At 56.7% G+C, this 16,050-nt stretch overlaps 1 protein-coding gene across 11 annotated transcripts in view; it reads left to right on the forward strand.

Moving 5' to 3' along the window:
• Positions 1–16,050, forward strand: part of KIF1A (kinesin family member 1A) — a 143,325-nt gene that overhangs the window by 48,593 nt on the left and 78,682 nt on the right. For 6 of the 11 annotated variants that reach the window (XM_089780978.1, XM_089780980.1, XM_089780979.1 and 3 more), the window contains exons 13-16: positions 185–327; positions 10,292–10,503; positions 11,970–12,049; positions 13,026–13,101. In XM_089780978.1, coding sequence (XP_089637104.1) covers positions 185–327; positions 10,292–10,503; positions 11,970–12,049; positions 13,026–13,101 — 511 coding nt within the window. The remainder of the gene's footprint in view (positions 1–184; positions 328–10,291; positions 10,504–11,969; positions 12,050–13,025; positions 13,102–16,050) is intronic. The other 5 variants (XM_075917833.2, XM_075917835.2, XM_075917834.2 and 2 more) reach the window with 1 other exon arrangement.

Genomic DNA, 16,050 nt, shown 5'->3' on the forward strand with positions numbered 1-16,050 from the left:
ACCGTCCCTGCGCGGCACCCAGCCACGCTGACGCTCCCTTGGGCTGCTGGCTGGGGCCTCCTGGCCCGACGGCCACGGCTCTGAGCTGGGCCAAGCAGGCCTCTGGCAGAGCCAGGCCTCGCGCGGGTGTATCGATAGACCTGGACAGTGCCCAGGCTGCCTCACCGGGTGTCCCGGCCTGCAGGTACGCTGACCGTGCCAAGCAGATCAGATGCAACGCTGTCATTAACGAGGACCCCAACAATAAGCTGATCAGGGAGCTGAAGGATGAGGTGGCTCGTCTGAGAGACCTGCTCTACTCCCAGGGCCTCGGCGACATCATCGACAGTGCGTACCTCGCGGGCTCTCGCCAGGGGCTGGGCCTTGCCGCAGAACACTGAGGTGCAGCTCTCTGGACCTCAGTGGTCTGGGCTAGGCCATTCCTCGGCCACCCTCATGCCCGCCCGTTGTGCCCCGGCATCCCCGTTCCCTGACGCCGCGCCTCTGCCGCAGCCTGTCGGGGATGCTCTGCTGACAGCAGGGATCACCGCGGTCCTGGGCACCCTGGCAGGGGCCTCCACAGCTTTGTGCTGCCAGTCCCAGGACTCCTGTCCCAGCCAAGAGCCAGGCTCTGCTTTGAGCGCTCCCTGCACTGCTCCCAGGGAGAGGTCCCCAGGCTGGCTCAGGGTGTGGCCGCTCCTCTGGGCCTGTGTCCCGTAGAGACGAACCTTCTCTTGTTCTGTTTTCTTTGTCTTTCTTCCCTCTCCTCTCCTCTCTCCCGTAGCTAGCACTGCTCCAGGAGGACCTAAATGTGTGTATTTCCCATTGTGTGTTCTGTGTGCTTCAGCGCTTGCCGAGGCTCGGTCGCAGCAGGGGAACATGCCTGCAGCATGGCAAAGCAGTGCAGGTGTTGGGTGGCCATCTGCTCCTCCCCAGCAGTGCCCTGCCGCAGTGCTTAGCCGGAGAGCTGCCAGGCTCAGCCCCGGCCCAAGGGCGCAGGGAGCACTGAGGGGCTCGGGCAAGTGCCCACCCCGGCGCGGTACGCGCTGCTTTCCTCACGAGGAGGCTCACCCGTGGCCTGTGCTTCGCCCAGATCCCGCAGCGCCACGTGCTGGGGTCCTGGGGCTGACGTGGTGAGCGCGGGGCGGTCAGGCCCCACACATCCTCAAAGTCGGGGTCATCTCTGCACCAGAGGTAGTGCAGCCCCAGGCAGGTGGTTCTGGGAAGCCAGACTGAGGCCAGCCAGCTTCTCCCAGTCAGTGCCTGGGTGGGCCTGGAGCCAATGTCCCCCAGTGCCCCCAGGGCTTAGCTGAGGAACGTGAGACAGGGCAGGTTTCCTGGGAACTCCCTGGGCCTCTCTCCTCCCTGCTGTAACCATGGTTCCTGCTGCTTCCGTGCCGTGGCTGCTTCTGCTAGGCCCAGGGCCCTTCCCGATTCCAGGACTGGCTCTGCTGGCAAACTACAGGCACAGAGTTTTCTGCTGCCTGCCGATGCTGTAAGATCACAGCTGCTCCCAGCACTGACCCTGGTGCTGGTTGTACTGGGACCTGCAGGGCTACTGAACGACAGGTCGACCCTCTCTAGTCCGGGACCCGCCAGTCCTGACCGGTGCCGAACCAGAGAATTTGCCCGACAGCGGGAGGTCATATTGTCTAGCAGCATCACCGGCACTTCCACTGCCGCCTGGGCTCTTGGAGACTTGTAGGGGTAAATCGGAGCCAAAGAACAGCACAGAACACAGAGCCACGGCTGGAAAGAAATGCCTGGGGCCTTGGGAAACGTGGCCACACCATGATGAACAGACAGCCGGCTAACTAACATCAGACCGGACCGCGGAGGTTGCCAGACTAGAGAGGTTCAACCTGTGGTTCATTAGTCCTGCCTTGACAAAGGGAGCTGGCTTCATGCTGGGAGGCCCTGCTGTCCCTGTAACAGAGCCATGGACCATCCAGCTGGCGTCCATGGTCAGTGGCATAGTGAGAATCCGTGTCAGTCTGGCAGAGAAACAGCCCATGACTGCCAGGCTGATGAGGGCCTAGTGCAGGTGCAGACCTCAGCCCTGTAGCAGATGCCTGCCCTGACAGACTTTGGAGCCAGACTCCCGTTCCTCAGGAGACGCTGGCCTGGGCTGCTGGTTTCGGGGGAGTGGCCCTTTGGTCCTGCCCTGGGCCCGCCAGGGCATGTGCGTGAGCACAGAGAGCACTAGAGTCTGCAGGGCACGACAGGCTGTTTGCCAGGTAATGTCTGACCCAAGGCAGGAGGAAAGGAGGAAGCTGGAAGCAATGTTTTGAAAGCCAATAAGGAGCCGTACTGGAGAGGGAGAGCTACAGCTCCCCTGCCCCTGCCCTGAGCTTCCTCCAAGAGGGAGCATGCACCAGGACTGGCCTGGGTTCCTAGCCACAGGGGGCTGGTGGCTCCATTGTTCCTCTGAGCACATTGCCAGAGCAGTAAGTGAGCAGGGCAGAGACGTCTCAGGTGTAAGTCCATCTGGCTCTCTGGTGGGTGGAGTAGCAAGGTAGAAGCTCTGCTGTGACAGAGACCAGGCTAGACGAACCTCAGCTCCCATCCCCGATGGCCATTTCCACGTACGTTCAAGGCCCACGCTACCAGCGCCATGGCGGTGCTGTGGGGAGTGATCCCCGAGGGGCGTGGTCCCTGGGGCTCTCACCCCGCCACGTTCCGCCCAACTCCACCTTCTGGGGCGGATCGCAGCGCCAGGGCCCCAGGCAAAGGCACCTTTCTGCTGCTCCTTTTCTCCAGCCCTCAGCGAGTGATGGCCACTCCATTCGCTTGGCTTTGGCTCTTGCTTAGGCTCCCCCTTGGCCTCCTGGCAGCCTCCTGCGCAAAGAGGCGAGCCTTTTGGACATGGGGCCGCTGCGTGAGCTCCCCCCTCCCCCGCGTGAATCACCTCCGGCCCTCCTGGATCCCAGGTTCAGACTAATGCTCCAAGGAACGAAACACCCGACACTTCAGGGTTCCTGGGGAACAGGCACAAACCAGCCCAGGCAAAGGAATCCTGGGCCACCGATCTTGTGATTAGGTCCGTGGGTGGTGGGAGCCTCAGTCGCGGCCCAGGGCCCAGTGCTGCTAGGGCCTGGGACAGACACGGGATAAAACGCCGGGCCCTGCCCCCAAGAGCTCATTGGGGCCAGAGCCGGCAGTTCCCATTGTGACACCCCCGCACTGAGTTTCACAGAGGGCCCTCGGCTCTTCCCAACATCCGGCCGGATTGGGGCCGAAAGGCTCTGCTGCCCGTTTAGCCATTAGCCAGCCCAGGCATGCCCCCTGCCCGGCTCTGATCCCACCAAGCTAGAATGGGGGGTGGGGTGCAGCAACACCCCTGGCCCCGACACTAGCTCATGGCTCTGTGTGTGAGTGTGAGTGTGACGGTGTGAGCGCCCCTGGCCCCGACACTAGCACATGGCTCTGTGTGTATCTGTGTGTGAGTGTGAGTGTGACGGTGTGAGCGCCCCTGGCCCTGACACTAGCACATGGCTCTGTGTGTATCTGTGTGTGAGTGTGAGTGTGACGGTGTGAGCGCCCCTGGCCCTGACACTAGCACATGGCTCTGTGTGTATCTGTGTGTGAGTGTGAGTGTGACGGTGTGAGCGCCCCTGGCCCTGACACTAGCACATGGCTCTGTGTGTATCTGTGTGTGAGTGTGAGTGTGACGGTGTGAGCGCCCCTGGCCCTGACACTAGCACATGGCTCTGTGTGTATCTGTGTGTGAGTGTGAGTGTGACGGTGTGAGCGCCCCTGGCCCTGACACTAGCACATGGCTCTGTGTGTATCTGTGTGAGTGTGAGTGTGATGGTGTGAGTGCCCCTGGCCCTGACACTAGCACATGGCTCTGTGTGTATCTGTGTGTGAGTGTGAGTGTGACGGTGTGAGCGCCCCTGGCCCCGACACTAGCACATGGCTCTGTGTGTATCTGTGTGAGTGTGAGTGTGACGGTGTGAGCGCCCCTGGCCCCGACACTAGCACATGGCTCTGTGTGTATCTGTGTGAGTGTGAGTGTGACGGTGTGAGTGCCCCTGGCCCTGACACTAGCACATGGCTCTGTGTGTATCTGTGTGAGTGTGAGTGTGACGGTGTGAGCGCCCCTGGCCCCGACACTAGCACATGGCTCTGTGTGTATCTGTGTGAGTGTGAGTGTGACGGTGTGAGTGCCCCTGGCCCTGACACTAGCACATGGCTCTGTGTGTATCTGTGTGTGAGTGTGACGGTGTGAGTGCCCCTGGCCCTGACACTAGCACATGGCTCTGTGTGTATCTGTGTGTGAGTGTGAGTGTGACGGTGTGAGCGCCCCTGGCCCCGACACTAGCACATGGCTCTGTGTGTATCTGTGTGAGTGTGAGTGTGACGGTGTGAGCGCCCCTGGCCCCGACACTAGCACATGGCTCTGTGTGTATCTGTGTGAGTGTGAGTGTGACGGTGTGAGCGCCCCTGGCCCTGACACTAGCACATGGCTCTGTGTGTATCTGTGCGTGAGTGTGAGTGTGATGGTGTGAGCGCCCCTGGCCCCGACACTAGCACATGGCTCTGTGTGTATCTGTGTGTGAGTGTGAGTGTGACGGTGTGAGTGCCCCTGGCCCCGACACTAGCACATGGCTCTGTGTGTATCTGTGTGTGAGTGTGAGTGTGACGGTGTGAGTGCCCCTGGCCCCGACACTAGCACATGGCTCTGTGTGTATCTGTGTGAGTGTGAGTGTGACGGTGTGAGCGCCCCTGGCCCTGACACTAGCACATGGCTCTGTGTGTATCTGTGTGAGTGTGAGTGTGACGGTGTGAGTGCCCCTGGCCCTGACACTAGCACATGGCTCTGTGTGTATCTGTGTGTGAGTGTGACGGTGTGAGTGCCCCTGGCCCTGACACTAGCACATGGCTCTGTGTGTATCTGTGCGTGAGTGTGAGTGTGACGGCGTGTGCGCCCCTGGCCCCGACACTAGCACATGGCTCTGTGTGTATCTGTGTGAGTGTGAGTGTGACGGTGTGAGTGCCCCTGGCCCCGACACTAGCACATGGCTCTGTGTGTATCTGTGTGAGTGTGAGTGTGACGGTGTGAGTGCCCCTGGCCCCGACACTAGCACATGGCTCTGTGTGTATCTGTGTGTGAGTGTGAGTGTGACGGTGTGAGTGCCCCTGGCCCTGACACTAGCACATGGCTCTGTGTGTATCTGTGCGTGAGTGTGAGTGTGACGGTGTGAGTGCCCCTGGCCCTGACACTAGCACATGGCTCTGTGTGTATCTGTGTGTGAGTGTGAGTGTGACGGTGTGAGCGCCCCTGGCCCCGACACTAGCACATGGCTCTGTGTGTATCTGTGTGTGAGTGTGAGTGTGACGGTGTGAGTGCCCCTGGCCCCGACACTAGCACATGGCTCTGTGTGTATCTGTGTGAGTGTGAGTGTGACGGTGTGAGTGCCCCTGGCCCTGACACTAGCACATGGCTCTGTGTGTATCTGTGTGAGTGTGAGTGTGACGGTGTGAGTGCCCCTGGCCCCGACACTAGCACATGGCTCTGTGTGTATCTGTGTGAGTGTGAGTGTGACGGTGTGAGTGCCCCTGGCCCTGACACTAGCACATGGCTCTGTGTGTATCTGTGTGAGTGTGACGGTGTGAGTGCCCCTGGCCCTGACACTAGCACATGGCTCTGTGTGTATCTGTGCGTGAGTGTGAGTGTGACGGCGTGTGCGCCCCTGGCCCCGACACTAGCACATGGCTCTGTGTGTATCTGTGTGAGTGTGAGTGTGACGGTGTGAGTGCCCCTGGCCCCGACACTAGCACATGGCTCTGTGTGTATCTGTGTGAGTGTGAGTGTGACGGTGTGAGCGCCCCTGGCCCCGACACTAGCACATGGCTCTGTGTGTATCTGTGTGTGAGTGTGAGTGTGACGGTGTGAGCGCCCCTGGCCCCGACACTAGCACATGGCTCTGTGTGTATCTGTGTGAGTGTGAGTGTGACGGTGTGAGCGCCCCTGGCCCCGACACTAGCACATGGCTCTGTGTGTATCTGTGTGAGTGTGAGTGTGACGGTGTGAGCGCCCCTGGCCCCGACACTAGCACATGGCTCTGTGTGTATCTGTGTGTGAGTGTGAGTGTGACGGTGTGAGCGCCCCTGGCCCCGACACTAGCACATGGCTCTGTGTGTATCTGTGTGTGAGTGTGAGTGTGACGGTGTGAGCGCCCCTGGCCCCGACACTAGCACATGGCTCTGTGTGTATCTGTGTGTGAGTGAAACAAAATGCAGGACAATGTAGCACTTTAAAGACTAACAAGATGGTTTATTAGATGATGAGCTTTCGTGGGCCAGACCCACTTCCTCAGATCAAATAGTGGAAGAAAATAGTCACAACCATATATACCAAAGGATACAATTAAAAAAATGAACACATATGAAAAGGACAAATCACATTTCAGAACAGAAGGGGGATGTGGGGGGGGGGAGGAAGGTGAATGCCAGTGAGTTAATGATATTAGAGGTGGGGAAGGGGAAATGTCTGTGAGTTAATAGTATTAGAGGTGATAATTGGGGAAGCTATCTTTGTAATGTGTAAGATAGCCGGGGTCTTTGTTAATTCCGGTGCGGAGAGTGTCGAATTTTAGCATGAATGCCAGTTCAGAGGATTCCCTTTCAAGTGCAGATTTGAATGTCTTCTGAAGTAGGATGCAGGTTAGCAGGTCTAATATCATTAACTCACTGGCATTCACCTTCCTTCCCCCCCCCCCATCCCCCTTCTGTTCTGAAATGGGATTTGTCCTTTTCATATGTGTTCATTTTTTTAATTGTATCCTTTGGTAGATATGGTTGTGACTATTTTCTTCCACTATTTGATCTGAGGAAGTGGGTCTGGCCCACGAAAGCTCATCATCTAATAAACCATCTTATTAGTCTTTAAAGTGCTACATAGTCCTGTATTTTGTTTCAGCTACACCAGACTAACACAGCTACATTTCTATCACTATTCTACATGTGCGTGAGTGTGAGTGTGATGGTGTGAGCGCCCCTGGCCCCGACACTAGCACATGGCTCTGTGTGTATCTGTGTGTGAGTGTGAGTGTGACAGTGTGAGCGCCCCTGGCCCTGACACTAGCACATGGCTCTGTGTGTATCTGTGTGTGAGTGTGACGGTGTGTGTGCCCCTGGCCCCGACACTAGCACATGGCTCTGTGTGTATCTGTGTGTGAGTGTGAGTGTGACGGTGTGAGCGCCCCTGGCCCTGACACTAGCACATGGCTCTGTGTGTATCTGTGTGTGAGTGTGACGGTGTGTGTGCCCCTGGCCCCGACACTAGCACATGGCTCTGTGTGTATCTGTGCGTGAGTGTGAGTGTGACGGTGTGAGCGCCCCTGGCCCTGACACTAGCACATGGCTCTGTGTGTATCTGTGTGTGAGTGTGAGTGTGACGGTGTGTGTGCCCCTGGCCCCGACACTAGCACATGGCTCTGTGTGTATCTGTGTGAGTGTGAGTGTGACGGTGGGAGCGCCCCTGGCCCCGACACTAGCACATGGCTCTGTGTGTATCTGTGTGCGAGTGTGAGTGTGACGGTGTGAGCGCCCCTGGCCCCGACACTAGCACATGGCTCTGTGTGTATCTGTGTGTGAGTGTGAGTGTGACGGTGTGAGCGCCCCTGGCCCCGACACTAGCACATGGCTCTGTGTGTATCTGTGTGTGAGTGTGAGTGTGACGGTGTGAGCGCCCCTGGCCCCGACACTAGCACATGGCTCTGTGTGTATCTGTGTGTGTGTGTGAGTGTGACGGTGTGAGCGCCCCTGGCCCTGACACTAGCACATGGCTCTGTGTGTATCTGTGTGTGAGTGTGAGTGTGACGGTGTGAGTGCCCGTGGCCCCGACACTAGCACATGGCTCTGTGTGTATCTGTGTGTGAGTGTGAGTGTGACGGTGTGAGCGCCCCTGGCCCTGACACTAGCACATGGCTCTGTGTGTATCTGTGTGTGAGTGTGAGTGTGACGGTGTGAGCGCCCCTGGCCCCGACACTAGCACATGGCTCTGTGTGTATCTGTGTGTGAGTGTGAGTATGACGGTGTGAGCGCCCCTGGCCCTGACACTAGCACATGGCTCTGTGTGTATCTGTGTGTGAGTGTGAGTGTGACGGTGTGAGCGCCCCTGGCCCCGACACTAGCACATGGCTCTGTGTGTATCTGTGTGTGAGTGTGAGTGTGATGGTGTGAGCGCCCCTGGCCCCGACACTAGCACATGGCTCTGTGTGTATCTGTGTGAGTGTGACTGTGACGGTGTGAGCGCCCCTGGCCCCGACACTAGCACATGGCTCTGTGTGTATCTGTGTGTGAGTGTGAGTGTGACGGTGTGAGCGCCCCTGGCCCCGACACTAGCACATGGGTCTGTGTGTATCTGTGTGTGAGTGTGAGTGTGACGGTGTGAGTGCCCCTGGCCCTGACACTAGCACATGGCTCTGTGTGTATCTGTGCGTGAGTGTGAGTGTGACGGTGTGAGTGCCCCTGGCCCTGACACTAGCACATGGCTCTATGTATATCTCTGCGTGAGTGTGACGGTGTGAGAGCCCCTGGCCCTGACACTAGCACATGGCGCTTTGTGTATCTGTGTGAGTGTGAGTGTGAGTGTGACGGTGTGAGTGCCCCTGGCCCCGACACTAGCACATGGCTCTGTGTGTATCTGTGTGAGTGTGAGTGTGACGGTGTGAGCGCCCCTGGCCACGACACTAGCACATGGCTCTGTGTGTATCTGTGTGTGAGTGTGAGTGTGACGGTGTGAGCGCCCCTGGCCCCGACACTAGCACATGGCTCTGTGTGTATCTGTGTGTGAGTGTGATGGTGTGAGTGCCCCTGGCCCCGACACTAGCACATGGCTCTGTGTGAATCTGTGCGTGAGTGTGAGTGTGACGGTGTGAGTGCCCCTGGCCCTGACACTAGCACATGGCTCTGTGTGTATCTGTGTGAGTATGAGTGTGACGGTGTGAGTGCCCCTGGCCCTGACACTAGCACATGGCTCTGTGTGTATCTGTGCGTGAGTGTGAGTGTGACGGTGTGAGTGCCCCTGGCCCTGACACTAGCACATGGCTCTGTGTATATCTCTGCGTGAGTGTGACGGTGTGAGAGCCCCTGGCCCTGACACTAGCACATGGCGCTTTGTGTATCTGTGCGTGAGTGTGAGTGTGACGGTGTGAGCGCCCCTGGCCCCGACACTAGCACATGGCTCTGTGTGTATCTGTGTGTGAGTGTGAGTGTGACGGTGTGAGTGCCCCTGGCCCTGACACTAGCACATGGCTCTGTGTGTATCTGTGCGTGAGTGTGAGTGTGACGGTGTGAGTGCCCCTGGCCCTGACACTAGCACATGGCTCTGTGTGTATCTGTGTGAGTGTGAGTGTGACGGTGTGAGTGCCCCGGCCCTGACACTAGCACATGGCTCTGTGTATATCTCTGCGTGAGTGTGACGGTGTGAGCGCCCCTGGCCCTGACACTAGCACATGGCGCTTTGTGTATCTGTGTGAGTGTGAGTGTGAGTGTGACGGTGTGAGTGCCCCTGGCCCTGACACTAGCACATGGCTCTGTGTGTATCTGTGTGAGTGTGAGTGTGACGGTGTGAGTGCCCCTGGCCCTGACACTAGCACATGGCTCTGTGTGTATCTGTGTGAGTGTGAGTGTGACGGTGTGAGTGCCCCTGGCCCCGACACTAGCACATGGCTCTGTGTGTATCTGTGTGTGAGTGTGAGTGTGACGGTGTGAGTGCCCCTGGCCCCGACACTAGCACATGGCTCTGTGTGTATCTGTGTGTGAGTGTGAGTGTGACGGTGTGAGTGCCCCTGGCCCTGACACTAGCACATGGCTCTGTGTGTATCTGTGCGTGAGTGTGAGTGTGACGGTGTGAGTGCCCCTGGCCCCGACACTAGCACATGGCTCTGTGTGTATCTGTGTGAGTGTGAGTGTGACGGTGTGAGCGCCCCTGGCCCTGACACTAGCACATGGCGCTTTGTGTATCTGTGTGAGTGTGAGTGTGACGGTGTGAGTGCCCCTGGCCCCGACACTAGCACATGGCTCTGTGTGTATCTGTGTGAGTGTGAGTGTGACGGTGTGAGCGCCCCTGGCCCCGACACTAGCACATGGCTCTGTGTGTATCTGTGTGTGAGTGTGAGTGTGACGGTGTGAGCGCCCCTGGCCCCGACACTAGCACATGGCTCTGTGTGTTTCTCTGTGTTTTAATTTCTAGCTTTCTCCTCACCGCACTGTCACTTTTTCCCAACTGTCTTTCTTTTCTCTTTCTTTTCCTTCTTCCTGTCCATGTGTCCCCCTCCTCCTGCCTGTCCCTGCCCCGTAGACATGACCGACTGTGAGAACAATAATGGTAACCGTAGCCTGGCCGAACTGAGTCAACGCCCTGACAATCTCTCCACAGTGACCAATGCCTTAGTGGGGATGAGCCCTTCGTCCTCGCTCTCCGCCTTGTCCAGCCGAGCTGCCTCCGTCTCCAGCCTCCACGAACGCATCATGTTTGCTCCGGGCAGCGAAGAGGCCATCGAGAGGCTGAAGGTAAGGGCCTGTGGACACACGTGTGCTGCACTGAGGCTAGGGGAAGATGGAAGATGTTTGGCCTTGCGACAGACCCATTTTCTGTCTGTGGCTGGTGACTGTAACAGCCCTGGCGCTGCAGTTTGGTTTGTGCATCTCCACGATCATCGCCTGCAGCCACCAGCTTCTTAGGCAGCCATGAATGTGGGCAAGCAGGAGCTTTACTGAAGGCCCTGAGTGAAGTCCAGGCTCCCCAGAAGGCCTGGGGAGTTCCTCACAGGTTAGAAAGCCTCCAGAAGCTCAGCTCTTCTCCGAGTGCGTGCACGTTCTGCTCCAAGCAAGGGGCGCGTGCCCTGCGCATGCTGGCGCAGTGTTTTCCCTAGCGGCATCTCTTGGCCAGCTCTGGCAGGCCCTGATGCTGCGCGCCCGTCTATGGGTGGAAGTGCTGAACCCCCGCCCTTGAATTCCGTCTTGCCCCCCGGGACGGCTGTTGGAACTTCCCTCTGCCTTGGCAAAGGTTTCCGTGGTGGATCTCTGCTTCGTTGTTACTGGCAGGGGTTGTGGAAGCGTTTCAGTCAGCTTGGCCGAGGGATTAAGAGAGCTCTCCTTGTCTGGAGGGGCATTCCTCCGCCCGGTGCCGAGGCTCGCCTCAGACTCGGGGTTTCGGCCTCACTCCACCTGTACCCACCAGTCACCCTCTCTCAGGCTGGGAGAAGGGTACAGGAAAGATGGCTGCCCGATTAGCCACGTGTTGAAACCCACACTCACGTCCGAAGAGCAACAGTTACAGAAAAGTTGGTAACTGTCTTTTTCTAGGCCAGAGGTTTTCTAGGCACTGCAGTTCCAGGTAACTGAAGAAGTGGGCCCTGTCCACGAAATCTCATGATCCATGTTTTGTTAGTCTCTGAAGTGCTGCCAGACCATTTGTTGTTCTTTACACTCACTAGTGGGCGTCTCGGAGGGGTAGTTGTGTTAGTCTGTAACTTGAAAACAGGAGTGGTCCTGTAGCACTTCTTCAGTGGGTTGCACCCCGAGATCTCACGAAACAATCTGTATTTTTGTTGGTCTCTAAGGTGCTACAGGACCACCTGTTTTTTAAGCTTTTTCTTTTTTCACTGTTGGGAGAGTTTTGCTGGAGCCATCACTGACACTGGTGAGCCAGCTGGCTGCAGTGTGGGGCCCAGACCTGCCCATGCTGAATGGCAAAGGTCCACCTGCTTTCCTGACGTGTTCTCTTCCAATGCTGGCGCAGGGGTTTGTTGAGGAAATTCTTACCCTGCCTTTTCCCGGTGATTCGTGTCCTGCAGCCAGGAAGCGGAGCAGTCTCCCTTGTGTCCATTGTGGGGTGTGACTAGGAGATGCTGCTGTCACGGTGACCAGCGCAGAAAAGGGGCTCTGGAGTAAAGCTGAAAAGAGGATTTGCAGTTCTGCTGCCAAGGGTGGCAGCAGCAGCCGCAACCCCCCAACATTTAAACTCTGCTTGCCAGGAAACGGAGAAGATCATCGCGGAGCTGAACGAGACCTGGGAAGAAAAGCTGCGGAGGACGGAAGCAATCCGCATGGAGAGGTGAGTACAGCAGCGGTGCCTGTAGGACCCAGGCACTCGCAGCGTCCACACACTGTATGCACCTTTGTGCCTGCCCTCAGTGGGGTTGCTGGGGTGACGTCAGCTGTCTGTGCAGGCTGATAGCGGTACCAGCAGCCCGGGTCGTTCCCGTTTCTGTCGTCAGGCCGTGCCCCAGTTTCGCCAGTGGCATGGCTGACACTCCTCATCTACTGCCTCCTGCTGGGGGCACTGCGTAGCCCCAGCTGTGCTGACCTGGCACCTGCTCACCGTCAGGTGTGAGGGGACAGAAGTGACTGAGATGAGTCAGTCCCCGTCCAACCATTTCAATGCCGTGATCACGTCTCCAACGGGAGGAGGCAGATGGGTTTGTTGGCAAGGCACTAAATCAGCCTGCAAGGTTCCTTTGTGACCTCCTGCAAGTCAGTTTATCTCTCTCTGCCTTGATTTCCCCTGCCTGTAGCACGGAGCTAGTAGTACTACACTGCTGAGTCCTTCCTCATTCACACAAGTAAGGTGCTTTGAGAGTCTCAAATAGCTGGCACTAGCTGTGTGCGTGTGCGTGTGCGTGTGCGTGTGCATGTGCACACGCGCGCGCCGTACCTTAGAGGACTTTAAGGAAATGGAACTACTGAAATCATCCATCTTGCTTGTTGGCGTAATTGTTTAATCAAATTGTCATGATGGGGCCATTTATCCCAGCACTACACAAACATCTCACAAAGCCCACCCTAGGCTACGTAATCCCGTGTTCCTCTCACGGTTGCCTGTGTCCGCCTTTGCCCTTCTCCTTCCATTGCCATGTTCCATGCACTCGATTTGTCCTGTTCCCAGCTGGCCTGTGAGCTCTGAGGCAGGGCCGGTGCCCGTGCAGCCCTTAGCACAGTGGAATCCTGACCACAGCTGGCTTCTCTAGGCGCTGCTCTGATGCAAAAAGCTAACGCCACAGGTTGACAGTTTTGCTTTTGCTGTTGCCCAGGGAAGCTTTGCTGGCAGAAATGGGCGTGGCCATGAGGGAAGATGGAGGCACGCTGGGCGTGTTCTCGCCTAAAAAGGTAGGTAGGATTCCTGTAATCTCTTCTGCCACAGCGAACAGGCCCTTCCCAAAATATACCGACGGCCCAGCAGTAGCACTTTGGAAATCCCTCTCTGCAGAAGGCCTGTTAGTCCGTCTCACTTCAGATCACCCTGAGATACGCGTACTGTCTCCTCTAGCTCGGCGGGTGTTGGCTGTGAAACGTGAAGATGCCACTTGACACGTCAGTCCTGTTCGCTGTTTCATTAAAGATCATTCTAATAGAAACACCCAACTCATTTCCCCCTCCCATGCTCAGGTTGCCTGCCACACTACTCCAGATGGAGAATTTACTGGAGAATTGGGGGTTCCTGGAATGATTGTGTGATTGCTTTTTAAATGCAGTTTATAAAAACCTTCATTTTCCAATGTTAATGAAGTAGCTCCTGAATTACCTGTCTGGAACACCAGGTTTCTGCAGCAGATTCCTTGGTACAGGATGTGGGCCCAGTTTGCCATAGAATAGGCCAGGCCTTAATCCTGGGTTGAAAACACCAAAATATTATTAATGCCGTAAAAATGCCCTAAGTGTGCCAGGCATTCTAATAACTCACAGTCCCTACCCCCGATGGCTACGTATTTCAGTTGGTTTTTTTCCCTTTTAGCCACTGCCTGTTAGGCCCCAGGATGTATTCCTAGAAAGCGTGGGGGTGCACCCCCCCCAAGCAGGTTGGTCTGGAGGGCAGAGCTGGAGTGAACACCCCTAAGCTATCCTGGGGTAGAAAGCGGTCTGAACTCTCTAGCTGGTGGCTATGCGGTTTGGCTTTGAAAGACTTGGAAGCCCAGCCCAGGGAGAGGAACGAGACCGAAGAACGTGTCTTTGTTGCTGCATTATGCAGCCAGTTCCCTTTGGGAGCAGCTTCACAGAGGGCGAGCTAATACATGCGCCCTGTAAACCCTGAGAAAGGTCCCAAGCTGAATGAGTTTCCACGTCTGCCTGTGCTCTCGTGGACTGTCACTAGTGCTCTGCGCAGGCAGCTTAGGGGCGAGGGGCTGCAGAAGGTTGCTGGGCTGGCATAAGCTCTCTGCTCCCTGCCTCTAGCAGGCTGGTGTTGAGGCACCCGAGTGTAAGAGCACGAGTGAGCAGAAAATCACCCCTGCCCACAACACGTCCATTCCTTGTCCATGCCAGCTGGCCACCAGGGAGAAGAGATCACATTCTACCCTGACCTCCTCCTTTGTGCTCTTTGCAGTGACTGACTTGCCTGGCCAGGGTCTGGGCAGTAGCCCTGGCAGGTGGATGTTTCTTATAGGGGCTTATAGTTTTGCGCAAAAGGGACTTTTGCCTGAACGGGAGCAGCATCGTATTTCCGCAAGAAGCACCGATTTCTTACAGTAGGAAGTCAGTGCTTTTGTGGAAATTCAAGTGGCCAGTGTAGACAGCTGGCAAGGTTTTCCAGAAAAGTGGCTGATTTTCCGGAAAAACTGGCCAGTCTAGACACAGCCCTGGGGTGCAGGAAACCTGGTTCAGGTTCATGCTCTATCAGGCTGCCTGAATGCCATGGGCAAGTAGGTCATTTAGGCTCAGTTGCCATGTTTAAAATGGGGACCAGCATCACTTTCCTTCCTCCCCCTGTGATCCCAGGGTTAGACGCTAGCAAAGTGAGGCCATTTGCAAGAGTGGATCCCTATAATGAAGCATTCAGGCACCTGGATGGATAAGAAAGTGCTGTGCAGCCAGCAGCTCCTGTTGAGTTGTGGGGTCGTTAACCGGAGCTCAGCCCCTTATTCAGGTGCGGCACAGGGAGGTGAATGTTACGCCCCGTTACAGCGATTCTTGTCCACTGACACTTGTACGATATCCTAATGAAAACCGGAGCAGTCGCCCCGGTTAGCTCTGGGTGAAGCGGGGCTGCTAAGCAGGACAGTTTATGGGAGAACGGCAGGGGAGACGAGGAAGAAGCCAGCTTCATGAGGCGGAGGAAAGACGTGATCACATCATGCATCGCAACCGGGCTGTAGTAGTTTGGGTGGAGGATGCAGAGGAAGCATTTTGGCCACTCCTGGCTCTCCAATAGTTAACGCTTTCTCCTTGTGTGAGGCAGGGAGGGCCTAGGGACCCAACTCAGGAATCATCTAATCCTGTACATTGGGAATTGCTTGAGATCTGTAATCTCCATCTTCTGATAAACAGCCCTCTGCTCCTGAGCGTGTGTTCACTGTTTGCTGTGCATGCGGGACATTTCTGATCCCCTTTGCGTGCCATTTACACTGGTTTTGTGCTTGTGATTTTAGAGGATCTCGCAGGGCTCAGTGAGGTGTAAGATCATAACTGCGTGAGCTTGCTCCCAGAAGTGCTCTGCTTCTGGCAGCTAAAATTCCAGCACCGAGGGCAGCTCCTTGGCCATTTGGGGTACGCTAGGTGTATGCTGGAGGGCTTGGCCAGCTGTACCATGTTTTGGGGAGGCCAGGAATCTCCGCTCTAGCTCCAAGGAGGCAGTACAGCAGTGTGCCCATGTCCCTGGGCTCTCACAACCAGCTGAGGCCAATGTCTTACCCTTGCCAGCCCCCTTAGAGAAGCAAGGTCAGTGCTGAGCAGAGCTCGTTTCCCTCACCTCCACGTGGTGCCATCACTGGCACCAGTGCAAAGCAGGTGTGAATGGAGCCTGTTGTGAATGGACTTGGTGTAAAAGTACGTGGCTTGTTGAGATGCAGGGCAGAGGTGAGCCAGAGCCCAGCTCAGCTTCCCAGCTTCTGTTTTGATTTGAATCAGCTTTTGAGGCACAGGTCAGGCTGGCAGGGACTATCCAAGGAATTACGAGTTCGGTGAATGCCAATGGGAGTTGGGCACCTGATCCTCTTTGGGCACCTTTGAAAATCCCTACCCCAAATGTTCTCCCCCTGAATTACGCTGGGGCAGGAGCGAGTGGGGGCACCACGCAGCGGAGCAGCCTGTTCAGTGGCCGTGTCCTGGGACATCAGTCAGTGT

The sequence above is a fragment of the Pelodiscus sinensis genome, chromosome 10 (assembly GCF_052426305.1).
Source record: "Pelodiscus sinensis isolate ZL-2025 chromosome 10, ASM5242630v1, whole genome shotgun sequence".
Classification (NCBI taxonomy): Eukaryota; Metazoa; Chordata; order Testudines; family Trionychidae; genus Pelodiscus; species Pelodiscus sinensis.